The 15663-nt window shown below is 37.5% G+C and overlaps 1 protein-coding gene across 2 annotated transcripts; it reads left to right on the forward strand.

Moving 5' to 3' along the window:
- The first annotated feature begins 748 nt into the window (after positions 1 to 748).
- Positions 749 to 8514, forward strand: LOC127629259 (potassium voltage-gated channel subfamily G member 1-like). 2 transcript variants are annotated; one of them, XM_052106410.1, is made up of 3 exons: positions 749 to 919; positions 962 to 1543; positions 6853 to 8514. In XM_052106410.1, the coding sequence occupies exons 1-3, from the start codon at positions 749 to 751 to the stop codon at positions 7630 to 7632; spliced, it is 1533 nt and encodes a 510-aa protein (XP_051962370.1). In that variant the 3' UTR covers positions 7633 to 8514. The 2 variants fall into 2 exon arrangements, with proteins under 2 accessions (XP_051962370.1, XP_051962369.1); XM_052106409.1 differs by having other exon boundaries at positions 749 to 1543.
- The last annotated feature ends 7149 nt before the right edge of the window (positions 8515 to 15663 follow it).

Below are 15663 nucleotides of genomic sequence, written 5' to 3' on the forward strand. Positions count from 1 at the left end.
TCTGTAGGTCCATACAATGTGAAAGTGAATGTGTGCCAAAATTTGTAAGCTTCATAAAGCACATAATGGCAGCATAAAAGTAATCTATACAACTCCAGTGGTTAAATCCATATTTTCCGATGTGATATGATAGGTGTGGGTGAGAAAAAGATCAATATTTATGTATACTTTTGCTAGAAATTCTTCTCCCTGCCCAGTAGGGGGCGATATGAACGAAGAATGTGAATCACCAAAAACACAAGAAGAATGTGAAAGTTAAAAGGGAGATTCAATGAGCAGGGAGGAGAATTTATAGTATAAATGGACTTTAAAATGTTTCTGTTTCTCACCCAGACCGGTCATATCACATCGGAAGATATGGATTTAACCACTAGAGTCGTATGGATTACTTTTATGCTGACTTATGATTTTTTTGGAGCTTCAAAATTTTGGCACCCATTCACTTGCATTTTATGGACCAAAAGAGTTGACATATTCTTCTAAAAATCTTCAGTTGTGTTCTGCTGTAGAAAGAAAGTCATAAACATCTGGGATGGGGTGAGTAAATTATTAGAGAATTTATTTTCTGTTCATTTTTGGGTGAACTATTCCTTTAATAAAACACTGTTAAACAATATTTTTCATTATTTGTTCATAAAATCCTATCCTGTCCTAACCTATCCTCCTTGTTGTGTAGGTTACTCTTTGAGAGGAACCACTGGACTACAGGCATGTTAGAGCAGCTGGGGTAGAGGTGGCCAGGTGAAAGATGACTTTACTGGCAGGGGATGGTTCCGATTATGACTACAGTGCTCTGAGTTGCACATCTGACACCTCTCTGAACCCTCCACCATTCCAGGAGAAAGAGGCCCTAAAGGGTGTCTATTATAAAAGGGCACAACGACTCCCTCCAACTGACCCCAATACTAGCACTGATGCAGTTTATTCCACCGAAGATGCCAACCTGCCGTCAGGTGCCCAGCGGCTGCATGTCATTATCAATGTTGGTGGCCTCCGTTACCAGCTTCCCTGGACCACACTGGAGGACTTCCCTCTCTCACGGCTGGGCCAGTTGTGCCTGTGCAGCAGCTTTGATGAGATCATGCGGGTATGCGACGACTATGATGTCGTCCACAATGAGTTCTTCTTTGATCGCAGTCCCTGCGCGTTTCGGACCATCCTTACCTTCCTGCGTGCTGGGAAGCTACGTTCCCTGCGTGAGATGTGCGCTTTGTCATTCCAAGAGGAGCTGCTCTACTGGGGCGTTCCGGAAGAAAGCTTGGAATGGTGTTGCCGTCGACGACTTCTGCAGCGCGTGGAGGAGTGCGATGAGCTAGAGCGGGAGGAAGAAGAGGAGGAGGAGGATGAAGATGACAGTAAAACTGGCTTAGCCAGGGAATCCCAGCTCAGCCACTGTATGGAAAAACTAAGAGACATGGTGGAGAAGCCTCACTCTGGCTTGCCAGGAAAGATCTTCGCCTGCTTGTCAGTCCTGTTTGTCACTATAACGGCTATCAACCTGTCCATAAGCACCATGCCTGCTATGAGAGAGGAAGAGGAGACCGTAAGTATTTGTCCATTAGAACATGTTATGCACAAGTTTTGGAAATACGCTTTGCAAGTCTTTAAAACATCGTCGCGTTTATGATTTTTGTGTAAAAGGCAATTGTAGTTGACTGGTGTTCCCTATTTCTATGAGACATGTACAGTACATCCAAGACACCCAAATAAGCAAATATTCTGGGTTCAATACAAGTTAAGCTCAATCGACAGCATTTCTGGCATAATATTGATTACAACAAAAGTTAATTTGGTCCCAACTTTTCTTTAAAAAAGCTCAAATCTGGGTTACACTGAGGCACTTACAATGGAAGTGAATAGGGCCAATCCGTAAACATTAAAATACTCATTGTTTCAAAAGTACAGCCATCAGATGTAAACATTATACAAGTGCTTTTATACAATTACAAGCATCACATTTGTGCTTTAAACCCTCCAAAAATAGTTCAGTTAATGTAACCTCAACTTTTGACAATTGACTACTTTACGGCACATAGTTCTCCCACATATGATTCTTCTGCCATTATTTACTCACCTTTATGTTGTTCCAAATCCCATATGACTTTCTTGGTTCCGTGGAAGAATGACAATCTCCATTCACTTTTATTGTATTGAACAAAGATGAAATTAAAGTGAATAGTGAGTGAGACTAATGTACTATCTACAGCTCCATTTGTGTTCCACTAAGGAAAGAAAGCCAGATTTGGAACAACATTGGAACAACATTGGAACAACATGAATTTTCCAACCCGGTCTCGAGTAAAAAACTAATGTTATTACAGTTTTTCTTAAGTTTAACTCTTAACCCAAACCTAAACCTAACCATGATCTTTTAAATGAAAATAACTTTTGAGTGACACAAAAGAAAGACAAAACATTCGGGTTTGGAACAAGACTTGAAAATGCATATTACAGGTTGTTGACATACATCAATCATTTGTGTTGCATAAATAAATATGGAACGAGTAACCAAATTTGTTCACTGATCTTTCCTTTCTTATAATAAAGTGATGGAGATTAGGCCAACTCAAATTTGATGCCTGTATTAAAAAGTCTCTATGAGAATAAGTCATATTTTATATATACATTTTTTCAAATGAGCCAAGTCATACGATATCTTACGAGTATTTACGAGTTGTCATGACACTATTTTTGGAATTTTTGGGTGAACAATCCCTTCAAATCCCAAACAAAGGATTTATTCTTGCAGTTTTAAAAATATTTCAATTCAGGGGTCCTCGGTTGTGCTCCTGGAGATCCATTTTCCTGCAGACTTCAGTTCCAACTCTAATCAAACACACGTGAGCCAGCTAATCAAGGTCTCTGGGTTCACTTGAAAATAACCGGCAGGTGTCTTAAAGCAGGGCTGGATGCTGCCTTCAAGTCCTCCCGAAATCTCCTTTCTACGAGCGGGGAAGTCGTAATTATGATGTGATGTGCGTTCAAGTGATTTTGGTTGGAATTAAATAGATGTGTATTTCATGCATTCATTTCTTTACCTGACAAAGACAGGAAGCTGTACTGAATGAAAAATTAAAAGGATGTCATTTATGTTTTATCCTTCCGCAGAGAATAATGGGAAATGTAGTTTTTTTGTTGTTATTGCGCATAAACTAGACAAATGAGTGGTGTTTTCTGGCTAGCTGTAGCCTATAGCTATTCTTTACCAACAGTACATAAAATACGCACACACTAAATTCAGACAGTCAACTTTCACTCTTAAAATGTAATTATGAGAATTAGCTTCTACCGTGATTCTTTATCTGAAACGAAAAATAAAATCCAAGTTTCAAAAGTGAATTTTGCTACATTGGTGGCATTCGTATATCTCATCTCAAAAAAACTTTTTGAACGTGTGATTCACATCACATGATGTAGCAATAAAATCCAACAGAATGAACACCCCAACTTCAATTCGTCGAGCTCAATCGAGCCCCGGTCAAAACCTTTTTGCCTAACAACGGGTAATCTGTTCAAGCTGACGGTTGCTACAAGAAAGGTCATCTTTTTCGAGAAATAATTTGTCGTGATTAGACTGACTCGCAAATTAAACAAGCTCTTTCACTAATTGAATTAAGACACCATTGTCTTGGCTGACATCAGTCACTGGAATAATTAAAATTCCCTCAGTACAGTGAAAACCGAGCATAGAGAATTTAATTAAGCACTAAAGCAACATAATGTTGCACTGGCATAACAGAGGCTCCATCCATCTTCATGCATTATATCCAATGTGCATGTCACAGGCTATTTATAATGTTCTGAGTAAAAAGACATTTGTCCTAGACTCTGTAGGAATGTTTCCTCATTATATGTCTAATATTATTCCATTTGATCATACTGCTAAATGTATTCATCACAAATCCAAATAATATTGTCAGTTTATCTATTAATAATTCTGCTAATCATGTCCTAGCAACATTTGAATGAGAGATTTATATTTGCTCTTCATAATCAAAAAAAGATTGAAATTAGTCATCATTTACTCAACCTCATTTTGTTCCAATCGCATATGACTTTATTTGTATTTTTTCCGCTTGGACCACAAAATGAGACGTTAGTCAGAATGTTGGCCTCCAATGAAAAAATAGGCAATCAAAGTGAATGGTTACATAACAGTATTATTCTGCCTAATGGGTTTGGAACAACATGAAGGAGAGTAAATAATGACAGAATTTTCTTTTTTGGGTGAACTGTCTCTTTAAGATAATTATTATGAATAGCTAATTAAAAATCTCTCTTCCAAATGTTGCCCAGAAGTGATTAGAAGAATTATAAATAGATAACATAATTTGTAGACAATACTTTTCTAGAACTGACCGTACTTTTTTAAGGATTTATACATTTTGGTGGTATTCACACATTTAGTCTGATATGAGGTTGATTTCTAAGGCTGTTTTTATGGATGCAGGGAATTGACAGGTGCAGGTAAGTTACGCTCCACCAACAATGTGTTACCTTAAATTTTGTTAAATATTAGGGCATGTAATCAAGATTTATACTCATCTTTTGTTTCATTGCGCTTAGTCACTGCCCCCATTTTCGCAGAATTAATTGAGACGAGGTGATTTCTTAATAGGTGGGAAAATTCTGAAAACACATTTCTCATGTGTCTGAGAAGATGATTTTGAGAGCTGTGGCAATGTGTTTCATTTGTCACCGGCTTCCTCTAGTGTTCTATTAGCAGTATTGCAACTAGGAGAGGATCAGAGTTGCAGATGATGGATTTTTAACACATAATTGGAGAGGATGATTTGTCATTTAGCTGACGCTCTTAAATAATGTCATCATTTACTCACCTTCATATCACATTTTTCACATAAATAATGATGTCTTGAGTACAAAGCAACATGAAATATATTAAAACTGTCAAATTTTATGACAAGTTATTGAATGTCTCAAAATATTTTTGTATTCATATTCAACTTATCCCTTGAGTAGACTTAAAGGTCACTTGTAAATTAGTCAAATGTTAGTTATTAATGGTAAAACTAATTGTGACTGTTGAATTGTGATTTAAAGAGCCGGGTTAATTTGATCCTGTGAGATCAACAATTGGACCATTCAAGGGTTAATTTTTCTGAAAATCCATAGACCACAGTTGTTATTAGTAGCCTAAATTCTCTAAGAACACCTTAAGATCTATAAACAAGTTATCTTATTACTTATAATATTAGTATATTACTTATAAGGAGTTATATTGTATTTCTGTATATATATACAGTAATACATTATAACTTCTGCAGATAAAATTAAACGTTGCTTGTGATATAATGCATTATACTCTAATGTATAACAATGAATAGGTAAGTATTATAATGTATTATTGTAATGATTAAAAGATGGCAGAGGAAGCTGGGACCGGCTTGACAATCCAGTGGGATTTTAATTACACAAATACACTTTTCAGTGTCACAGACATTCAACAAACTTCCTGGCCTCGCTCTGCCCAGACTGTGGTTACAATTATAACATAAGGTGTATTATGAGAAATACTAATGCATTATAATGCCTTTACAATGCATTATAAATATGGGTTTCATAGAAAGTGTTACCAAAATTGTACTATATTTAAAAAACTTTCCTTTTATGGACAATGGTGGAAGAACACTTCATTTCCAAGAATGCTCTAATTTGCTCAATATATCTAATAACCAATAGATTCAAATTGTATATCTAAAAAAATAAAAGAATAAAAAAGATAAAATATAAAAAATTATCTGAAAACAATGTGGCAGACCATTTCTGGTGCAAAATCTAATTGATGGCTAAGTTAATTTAATTTAAACAATTAATTATTTAGAGAAAGACAACTGTTATGTCTATAAGTTACAACATTTTATTCTACCAATTAGGGGATAAACAGGCATACTTGGTGAAAATAATAATGTAATTATCTGTCACAAAAATGTGTCTTGGGACAAATGAAATTGAATAGACCATTTCAAGAATGTAAACAAAAACGGTCCAAACGTATTTCCGGACCAGTTCAACAAATTCTCTCTTTTTTTTATTAAGCAAACATCAAAAATATTAACAAACAAACAGGCATTCAAATTACAATCAACTTAACATGTGCTGACACATAAAAATATAATAAAAGTCACTAGGGTACTAAAAAAATAAATAAACATTTTATAACAAATTATATTCTTCAATTGTATCTATCAAAATCACAGCTTTTTTTTTTTTTACTTTTTGACAGGGTTTTTAGGTATTGAACCAGATCATTCTTGAAAACTACAAAGTTCTTGCATGCTTTTTGAATTTACAAGTGAAAAAAATGGGATCAGTATTCTCTGCAAATCAAATTCTCTTTTTCAAGGCAAGTCAATCCACTCGGCGGCCATCTTTGGAACGCTCTTCATTGGCTTCAGGTGAGCTCCGTCACGCACCGCCAAACGTGAAAAAGTCACCGTGAGAATGACTTACCGGTGTATAAATAATTGTGCGAACATAAAAAACGCAATTTTACCGTTTTGTATAGCTAATGCGCATGCACGTTCTCGCGTTGATTGTCAGGCGAATTCTGTATCTAAAAGGTGCTTGGCTAGTTTACCTGTAAGGCCGTTGGGCGTTCAAATTTCTCCCATTCATTTGAATATAAGTGGCCCATCTCATCTAAATATTCTCTGTTTTAACAAGCAGGAAATGTCCATGAAACATTGACGTCACCCACGAACAGTCCATGAAATGGTCTACAGTGTGACTGTTTTGAATATGTGTTGAAAGGGAGTACATTCTGAAATTCAGAATTTTTGCTTGAAATGCACATAGTCCCAACTTATTTGTTTTTCCATTTCTCAATTTCAGGGAAAATGCTCTCAGATGTGCTACAACATCTTCATAGTGGAGACAGTTTGTGTGGCCTGGTTCTCGCTGGAGTTCACTCTGCGCTTCATCCAAGACCGCAGCAAGCTGGCCTTCCTCCGGCAGCCGCTCAACCTGATCGATGTCATCGCCATTCTGCCCTACTACATTACGCTGGTGGTGGACAGCACCTCCACTGGGGAGAAACGGCTGGGCTCGGGAAGCAGTTACCTGGACAAAGTAGGCCTCGTGCTTCGCATACTGCGTGCGCTGCGCATCCTGTACGTAATGCGCCTCGCGCGGCATTCTCTCGGACTCCAGACGCTAGGTTTGACCGCGCGCAGGTGTACACGCGAGTTCGGCTTGCTGCTTCTCTTCCTTTGCGTTGCCATAGCGCTTTTCTCACCTCTCCTCTACCTGATTGAAAACGAGGCTGCGGACACGCGAGAGTTCAGTAGCATACCTGCAACGTATTGGTGGGCTGTCATCACCATGACAACGGTTGGTTACGGGGACATGGTGCCGCGGAGCATTCCCGGACAGGTGGTTGCTCTCAGCAGCATCCTCAGCGGGATTTTACTCATGGCGTTCCCCGTCACCTCCATCTTCCACACGTTCTCACGATCCTACGTGGAGCTCAAACAGGAACAACAGCGACTGCTGCAGCGGAGAACTCACTTTCTATTGCGCAGCCGCATTGCGGGTCTCGGCAGCAACCTGTCGTTGGAGAGTGACGTGCTCTTCCCGAGCGTCTCGTCTGACCACAGAAACCGAGAGGAATAATAAAGTAACAGCGTTGTTCACAAAACTATGTACCAGATCCACGAAGAATGCCAATGGAAACAGAATAATAAGCAGCTGTTTTGATATCTTTAATGTTTGTTTACATATTGTTCATCAACAGTCCATTTGGACGACTTCAATTTATTGCTTAACTCCTGGTGAACAAGCTTCCAGCAGATTATTGCAAGCCCTTTTGACGTTAAATCATGCTCAGGATATGATTTATACATATTTACAATACATTTTTCACTAGTCAAAATGCTAATTCTCGATATCAGTATGTTGGCTTGACGAAGCCAACATACTGTTATTCGACAGTCTTTGTGGTTTTTCCAAAATCCCTAATCCAAGACCAGAATTATCAATTGTACTTTGTACCTTTCAGACTACATCCAATAATCTTGGCACAGAGCCACAGATCTTCAGACTGTTCTGGCTTGCGTTGCTCAATTTCTTTTCGAACAGACCAACAGAATTACGGTTTTCACACAGTTGGCGTTCAAAAATCAGAAGAATCCCATGGACTTACATTGATAGAATGTTCAAACAGGCCAGCGGAATGTTCGGTAATTCAAACTCGGTCCAAAAATTCAAATGTCGATAAACACACACAATGGATAGATATTGTATCGTATCATGGTATGTATCATGGCTTTAGGATACAATACAATATTTGTCTATCTCTCCATCTTTCTGTCTTTTGAAACTCGACTAATTTAACTAATCTAGTTCATTTTACACTTGTAAAAATGTCAATTCTTGACATCAAAAATGACATTGTTACTCGCGGAAATACCCATTCTTGAAATAAAAAATGGAATTTCAACTAGTTAAAACTATTACTGATATCTGTTAATGCATTTCACTAGAATTTCACAACGATATGACTTTCACTCCTGTTCAAAACGCAGTTACAGATATACATGTATATAATTAAAAGGGCCATGATGTTCTCTTTGTAATTGTATTATCTTCTTAGCACCAATACAGTCATAATTTGATCATTTTCAACCCTGCCTCTGGCCCTCTGTCTTAAAGACTCAGTTTTAAGCTCTCTGGCCCTTTAAGACTTCAACGTAAACACCCATGACTGGTTAACGTCTGTGCAGCCCTTCCAATACAGCCATATTTGAAAAGCAATCTGAAGAAAACTCCACAAGACCACAACATTTATTTAACTACATTTCAGGATTAACATATAACCAGGGTTGGGAGGGTTACTTTGAAATGTATTCCATTACAGAATACATGCTGTAAAATGTAATTTGTAACATATTCCGTTAGATTACTCAAGGTCAGTATTCTAAATACTTTGGATTACTTCTTCAGCACTGGTAGATTTTTTTCACTTGTTTTGACTATAACATCTTTGCCAGTACAGTAAGACAAAATACACATGTTAAAAATACATTCTCTGAAAAACCGAAATATCACCTAAAAACCAGGTAACCCGCTAAACCCCTGGGGATTGCAACTATTATCCATCAACGAGGAATTCTCAGTAAGCGCAAGTCATAAGCTCACGTTGATTAAGTCCCTGTCCTTTGTACTATCGCTACTACCGATTGGATACTGGATAGTGAGGTCCTCGGATCGGCCCCGCCGGGTCTCCTTGCGGGCCTTGGCGGAGCACCGAAAAGACTATCAAACTTGACTATCTAGAGGAAGCAAAAGTCGTAACAATGTTACCGCTGTACTCCCGATTTACAATTTCTCCCGATAAACTTGCGATTTTCTGCATCCATACTTTGCTCATGAGAATGTATTAGACCTCAAAGTATAGGGTTGCCATCCATCCTGTAAAATACATAATTGTCCTTCATTTAAATCTGAAAGGATGCATCCCGTATCAACTCAATACAGGATGCGATTTGTCCCGTAAATTGGTCCATCGTATCAGGGACGGATTATGACTTGCAAATGCCCCGGGGCCAATTATCTCTAAGGGCCCCCCTCCAAAAGTTGTTGAGTTCGTTTTCATTTTTGAGGGGTTTTTGAGCGGGAGGATTGCCAAACTGGATCATGCAACCTTAAAGCCTAGGGCCCCCCCTGGTAGTCAAGGGCCCCTGGGCACTGGCCCCATTGTCCCGGCCATTAATCCATCCCTGCATCGTATTAACATTGATATAAGTTATACATTTTTCATACAGTGTGTAAGGGGTCATCTGAAAAGTCCACACATTGTGCTGAAACAGTGAATTTGTATTTATTGTAAAACAGAAGGGTCCATATTAATGTTCAATAAAATGTGCAAAATTAAATAGATCCAACAATGTATGAATATTGCTGAGTCATAAAGACAAGAAGTACAGGTGAGGGAAATAAATAAATAATTAAAATGAAATTGTAAAAATACGTATAGACCATCACATATGTATACATAAATTAGATAAAGAAGATAAATAATCGAAGAAATAAAATCATATTTTTTTATGAGTCATGGGTCAGGAAAGTTCTCAGCATATAAGAAGGGATATACACTTTTGAATATTAATAACTAAAAAATTATTTATTGCTAGAACTGTACAGAATGTGGTAAGGTACCATCTAAATACATTTCTTGGATTGTTCATCTTCATTTTAGTATTTCTGACCAGAACGGCCGCTCCCTATATATGGGTATTTCTCAGAATAGAGGCAGAAATGGGTTGCTCGAATTTTGTGTCGTCATTACCCGTAATTGCTATCACAAGCTGTGATGTGCTTGTGATGACATAATTTTTGCAAAAAAATTAAATAGCCACATTGATAACAAGCAAGTCCCGTCCCGTCCCCCACCCCCCAAATAAAAAAATACCCCTATTTTTCATAATCCGTTGTTGGCTGGTATGCCCACATCCAGCACACTTTATCTGAACATATTAAACTGTTCACTCCAGAAGTGCCATAAACTAACAAATAGTCATGGCATATGAATATTCATGAATGAAACTGTTTACTTGCAGTTTTGCAGTCCAATAGTGTTTAACTGCTCCATCTTTCAATAACAGTTCTTTGCAAAACTTGAATCATATTATGACTGGTTCACAAGCAATCCACGCTGAAATGCTGTGAATACGCAAACGTAACACAATCCATAGTGATGCTGGGGTGCTTATAACCGGCTTCAACTGGCCAAAGCATAGCAATAGTATCCAGCTGCAGACCCGCAGCACCACCAGTTTCAGAACCCCAGCGCCAGAACCTGAAGTGAGGGGCGGAGCTTACATTCTAAACCGAGTAGCGCCACCTAACGTTTTGGAGAGTACTTTGCTTTTATTACAAACGAAACATCATACTTTATACGTATGTTATAATGATTCTTTAAGGTACAGTACAATAAGCATTTTAAAACATTGATCTTGTGTAATATAATTGTATATAGTTATCCGTTTCATTGTATTATGAGAGTTACTTCCTGATCATGATGGTGAAAAAAAAATGCTTGAAACTTATGGGCATTTTATATAAAATATACTTTATTTCGCAAGAACATGTGCAGCATGCATTTTTCTTTATGTAAAATAAAACATGTCAAAAAACTAAAAAAGAGAGAAAATTCAGCATAATTTTAAAAGAAACAATAAAAATATATACAACAAATGACCAATTCACCCCTAGGCCCATTTTATCATGACAATCCTGTATAAATTAAACTTAAAATGTATCAAATGAGGAATTCACTCTCAGGCCCATTTTGTCCTTACATTCTTGCTAAAATAACTCAACGGTTGGTTACGGGGACATGTACTCCATGTCATCCCTGAACACAAAAACTCCATGTCATCCCTGAACACAAAATGAAATAGATAGGGCTCTCTGGAAGCTTCTGACTGTTCCAGGAGATTGTTGCGGGCCTTTTCCTTTTCGTCTTCATTCATTCGAAATGTCTCTACAAGAGATGAAAGCACCACACAATAATCTCAACGTAAAAAAAAACCCTCAACTATAAGGTAACATTAACTCACAAACCATGCATATAACAGAGGAACGTGGAACAAACACTTTAACACCTTCACAAGATGTCTTCAAAACGTCACCGCAAGGCTCATTTACAACACGCAAAAATGTATCGAGCCATCCGTAGAATTTTTTTTTTAATACAGTAAAGTATGACAACATATTCAAGCTTCATTAAGATGATAAAGTTATGCACAAATTAAATATTTAGCAGATAAATGCTGAACTTAATATATGCGATAATTTTTCACAACATGATGTCAAAAACGTACACAACTCACCATGATCTCCGCCATGCTTGTCTCATTGTCAATAACTCCGCCCCTCACTTCAGGTTCTGGCGCTGGGGTTCTGAAACTGGGGTTCTGAAACTGGTGGTGCTGCGGGTCTGCAGCTGGATATGTCTCAAGCATAGACACTGGTCTTCACATCTCACATATTCCGTGTTTGTTTACGCACAGAATGACATGTGTTTCTCCCAGTCAGTGGCAGCACTTGCACCGTTTTTTTAAAATGTGTCTCGCATTGGTCAAAGCCATTCATCTAGGGTAGAAAAACATTAAAATCCTGATAGGCACATAAAGGTGTCCTGTGTAAGACCCCTTTGGATGAATCTCCTATGACAAGCCCTCTCTCTTCTACACCTGTGACTGACCGAGCACCAGTGGGTGGAGCAAAGGGTGTAATGATGCAAAATAGCTGTTAATGTCTTGCTGAAGAGGCAGCGTAATACAGATGTATTTAAAGGTGCTGTAAGCGATTTTTCTTATGTAAAGGTATGCAAAAAATGTTCCTACTCCTTTAAAGATATTAATGAATTAAGTGTCCTGAAACATCTCACCAGTCTCTGTGACAGCTGTAGATTTTGTAAATAGGAAACACAAATGTGTCCGTGTACAGGGGACATTGACGTTTTTCACCTGTCAATCATTTTGCTTGTTCTCATAGTGTTGTATTTGAAGCGGGTCATTGAGGCTATGATTCAAAATGTTTGTCAGCTGAGGGCGCTATTGAGCCACTTTTGAATTTGACAGCCACAGGAACAAATAATGCTGCTCTTTTGCTCGGTTTAGGTCTCAAAATTATCTTTGGAGGGCGGGGTTTTGGAATGAGGGGCGTGGCTAATTCAATGGCTCAGTCATATGAAAGCTTCAGAATGCTAAAATTACTTACAGCACCTTTAAGAAGGAAGCTTTCAGTTCTGAAACTTACAGCGTTTTTATATATATATATCAAGAGTAATAATTTTTACTATTTTTACTGCATTTTAACTTGTGAAAATTGAATTGAAAATTTGAATTGTAGAAATCTATCAATATCCTGCTCGTGATTAAATGTCAAAAGGGCTTGCAATAGCAGAGTATACTTCCAAATGTAATCAAACATACCTGACCCTATCTGACCAAGCTAATCAAGGTCTTCAGGTTCACTTGAAAATAGCAGGAATGTAAGAGCAGGGCTGGAACTCTGATCATCAAGCTCAAATCATTTATTTTCTGTTCATCAACATCAAATTAGCTTTGAGCAGATGGCCAGTCGTTTTATAACCAGTTTGTTGTATATTCAGTACTCTATTGCATGAGTGTCTCTTTGTGTATTTTATTTGAAACACAGAAAAATCACATCACACACTCACATTTTATTCGACTGATTTTTTTTAAACAACAGGCTTGTGTACATGTTTGTGTAACGGGTAAGCTCTGAATTGTATCAAATCTGCTGGTATCACTACTGTAATTCTGTACCAATGGTCATCTTAATTGCTGAGAAATTATCTGCCATGAACATACATCAGTGTCTCCCTGTTTTGGTAATGCACTCACAAGTGTGTTGTCACATTATAATATATATATATATATATATATATATATATATATATATATATATATATATATATATATATATATATATATATATATATATAAATTATATATAAATTATATATATAATAATGATGATAATAATAATAATAAAAGAAATCACACATAAATGTAATAAACCTTATTTGAATTGTCTTGCAGTCCAAACATTTTGTTGAGTCCTTTTTTTATGTATTTTTTATTTTTACAATTTATCAATGTTGAATACATTGTTTCAGATTGATTATTAGAAATAAATATATTTTGATTTCGATTATGTTGTTTAACACTAATTTCAGTCTGGAATAAAAAGTCTTGACTCAAGTTCCTGGTAAACTAAGCATTTACTACCACTAGAGGGCAGCAGTGCCAGGTTTTTAATGACAATAAAGATGGGCTCCAATTTACAGTAAAACAAACTGAATGTTGCAGTTTAGTCAGGGGAAAGCAGGAATTGGCCTCAGGGTATACTCTTTGGTGTGTGTGTATGTGTGTGGGTTAATGTACCCAGGACACCTAATGAGACTTGTCAGAAGATGATGGCAGTGGCGGATTTAGTCATGAGCGACATGGGCAGTCATGGGCACATAAATGTGTTTAGACATGGGCAGTTGACCAGGGCGGCATCTTGCGGGGGGTTCTCATTTAGAATCATATACCAGGTTTACATTTCTTACCCCATTGGCAAATAGTTTTTACTTTTGTCAAGGACACTTCCTCACGTGGAGTCGTGTGGGCCAAGACTCGAACCACCAACCCTGCGATTAGTGGCCGACCCGCTCTACCTATTGAGACACAGCTGCCCCACAAATGAAATGGTGGGTGTGGTTGTCAAGGTGGGCCATGCTCATGATTAGGTCCCCCCGTGGAGCTGGGCCTGGGCTCAATACAAGTTACGATCAGTCAACAGCATTTGTGGCATAATGTTAATTACCACAAACAGTAATTTTGTCTCGTCCCTCCTTTAAAAAAGAAGCAAAGTTACTGTGAGGCACTTACAATGGAAGTAAATGAGGCCAATTTTTGGAAGGTTTAAAGGCAGAAATGTGAAACTTATAATTTCATAAAAGCACTCACATAAATTTTTTGGTTCAAACTTGTGTATTAGTCTACAGTATTTGTTTGCCAGGATTAGGGTTTACAGCAATACATCGTTGCGGCAACAAAGTTGTAAAATTAGATATAACTTTATACACACACACACACACACACACACACACACACACACACACACACACACACACACAAAGATTAATAAGCAATTTTACCATACTAAAGTCATGTTACGTAGTGTTTATGTCTTGCTATACATTTGAAACAGTGAGTATTAGAATGTTTAAAACGTTTTTATAAAGTGGCCCTATTCACTTCCATTAAGTGCTTCACTGTAACCCGCATTTTTAATATACATATATATATATATATATATATATATATATATATATATATATATATATATATATATATATATATATATTTTTTTAGAGTAAGGATGACTCCTTTTATGAATTTTGTGTTAATCAACATTATGCAGCAACTGCTGTTGATTGAGCTTAATTTATATTTAACCCGGAATATTCCTTTAAAGGTGCACTCAGTAATGTTTATGTTTATGTAGGTGGACACTGACACCCAGGCACATGGATGCAGCATCATTCAAACGCAAATGTTTTCAGTTACTGATGCCATTGTAGAAATTAATTATTCACAATAAGCCATGATTCGTTTAATCCACGAGTGCAGATAAACAATACAATGGCAGTTCCTGAGATAAACTAGTAGTATTCAGCTGGTCATGTGATCCTAACATGGCAGCCCCCATGAGGGGACCCTCTCCATGAAAAAAACCCCAGCTTTTATAAGGTTACTGAAATTACTGGAGTCTTCATGTCACGTGAGTCATCATGATTTTATACATATGCTTCGAAATCACAATTAATTTCTTTAATCATAAAACTTTTTTATCGAGGTAAAAAATATTGAGTGCACCTTTAACTGAGGCACCTCACAATGACGTCTGTTATGGGCGCCCCAGATCCAGCAATAGGTAGCCCAGTTACCTTAAAGTCATCATGTTGAATCACATCCCAGACTCCCATCTCTCTCTCTCTCTCTCTCTCTCTCTCTCTCTCTCTCTCTCTCTCTCTCTCTCTCGCACTGCAGACTTGTCTCTGCTAGTCAAGTGCCCTGCCCTGCCCTTCATTGCTGCCTATCCAGGTTGCTCAAGAGTCTC

The sequence above is a fragment of the Xyrauchen texanus genome, chromosome 35 (assembly GCF_025860055.1).
Source record: "Xyrauchen texanus isolate HMW12.3.18 chromosome 35, RBS_HiC_50CHRs, whole genome shotgun sequence".
Taxonomy (NCBI): domain Eukaryota; kingdom Metazoa; phylum Chordata; class Actinopteri; order Cypriniformes; family Catostomidae; genus Xyrauchen; species Xyrauchen texanus.

Excerpts from the sequence above, each read along its gene's own strand:
- LOC127629259 (XM_052106409.1), top strand. The coding sequence starts at position 749 with ATGACTTTACTGGCAGGGGATGGTTCCGATTATGACTACAGTGCTCTG. Across the intron at positions 1,544-6,852 it reads TGAGAGAGGAAGAGGAGACC|GGAAAATGCTCTCAGATGTG; the intron begins GTAAGTATTTGT and ends TCTCAATTTCAG.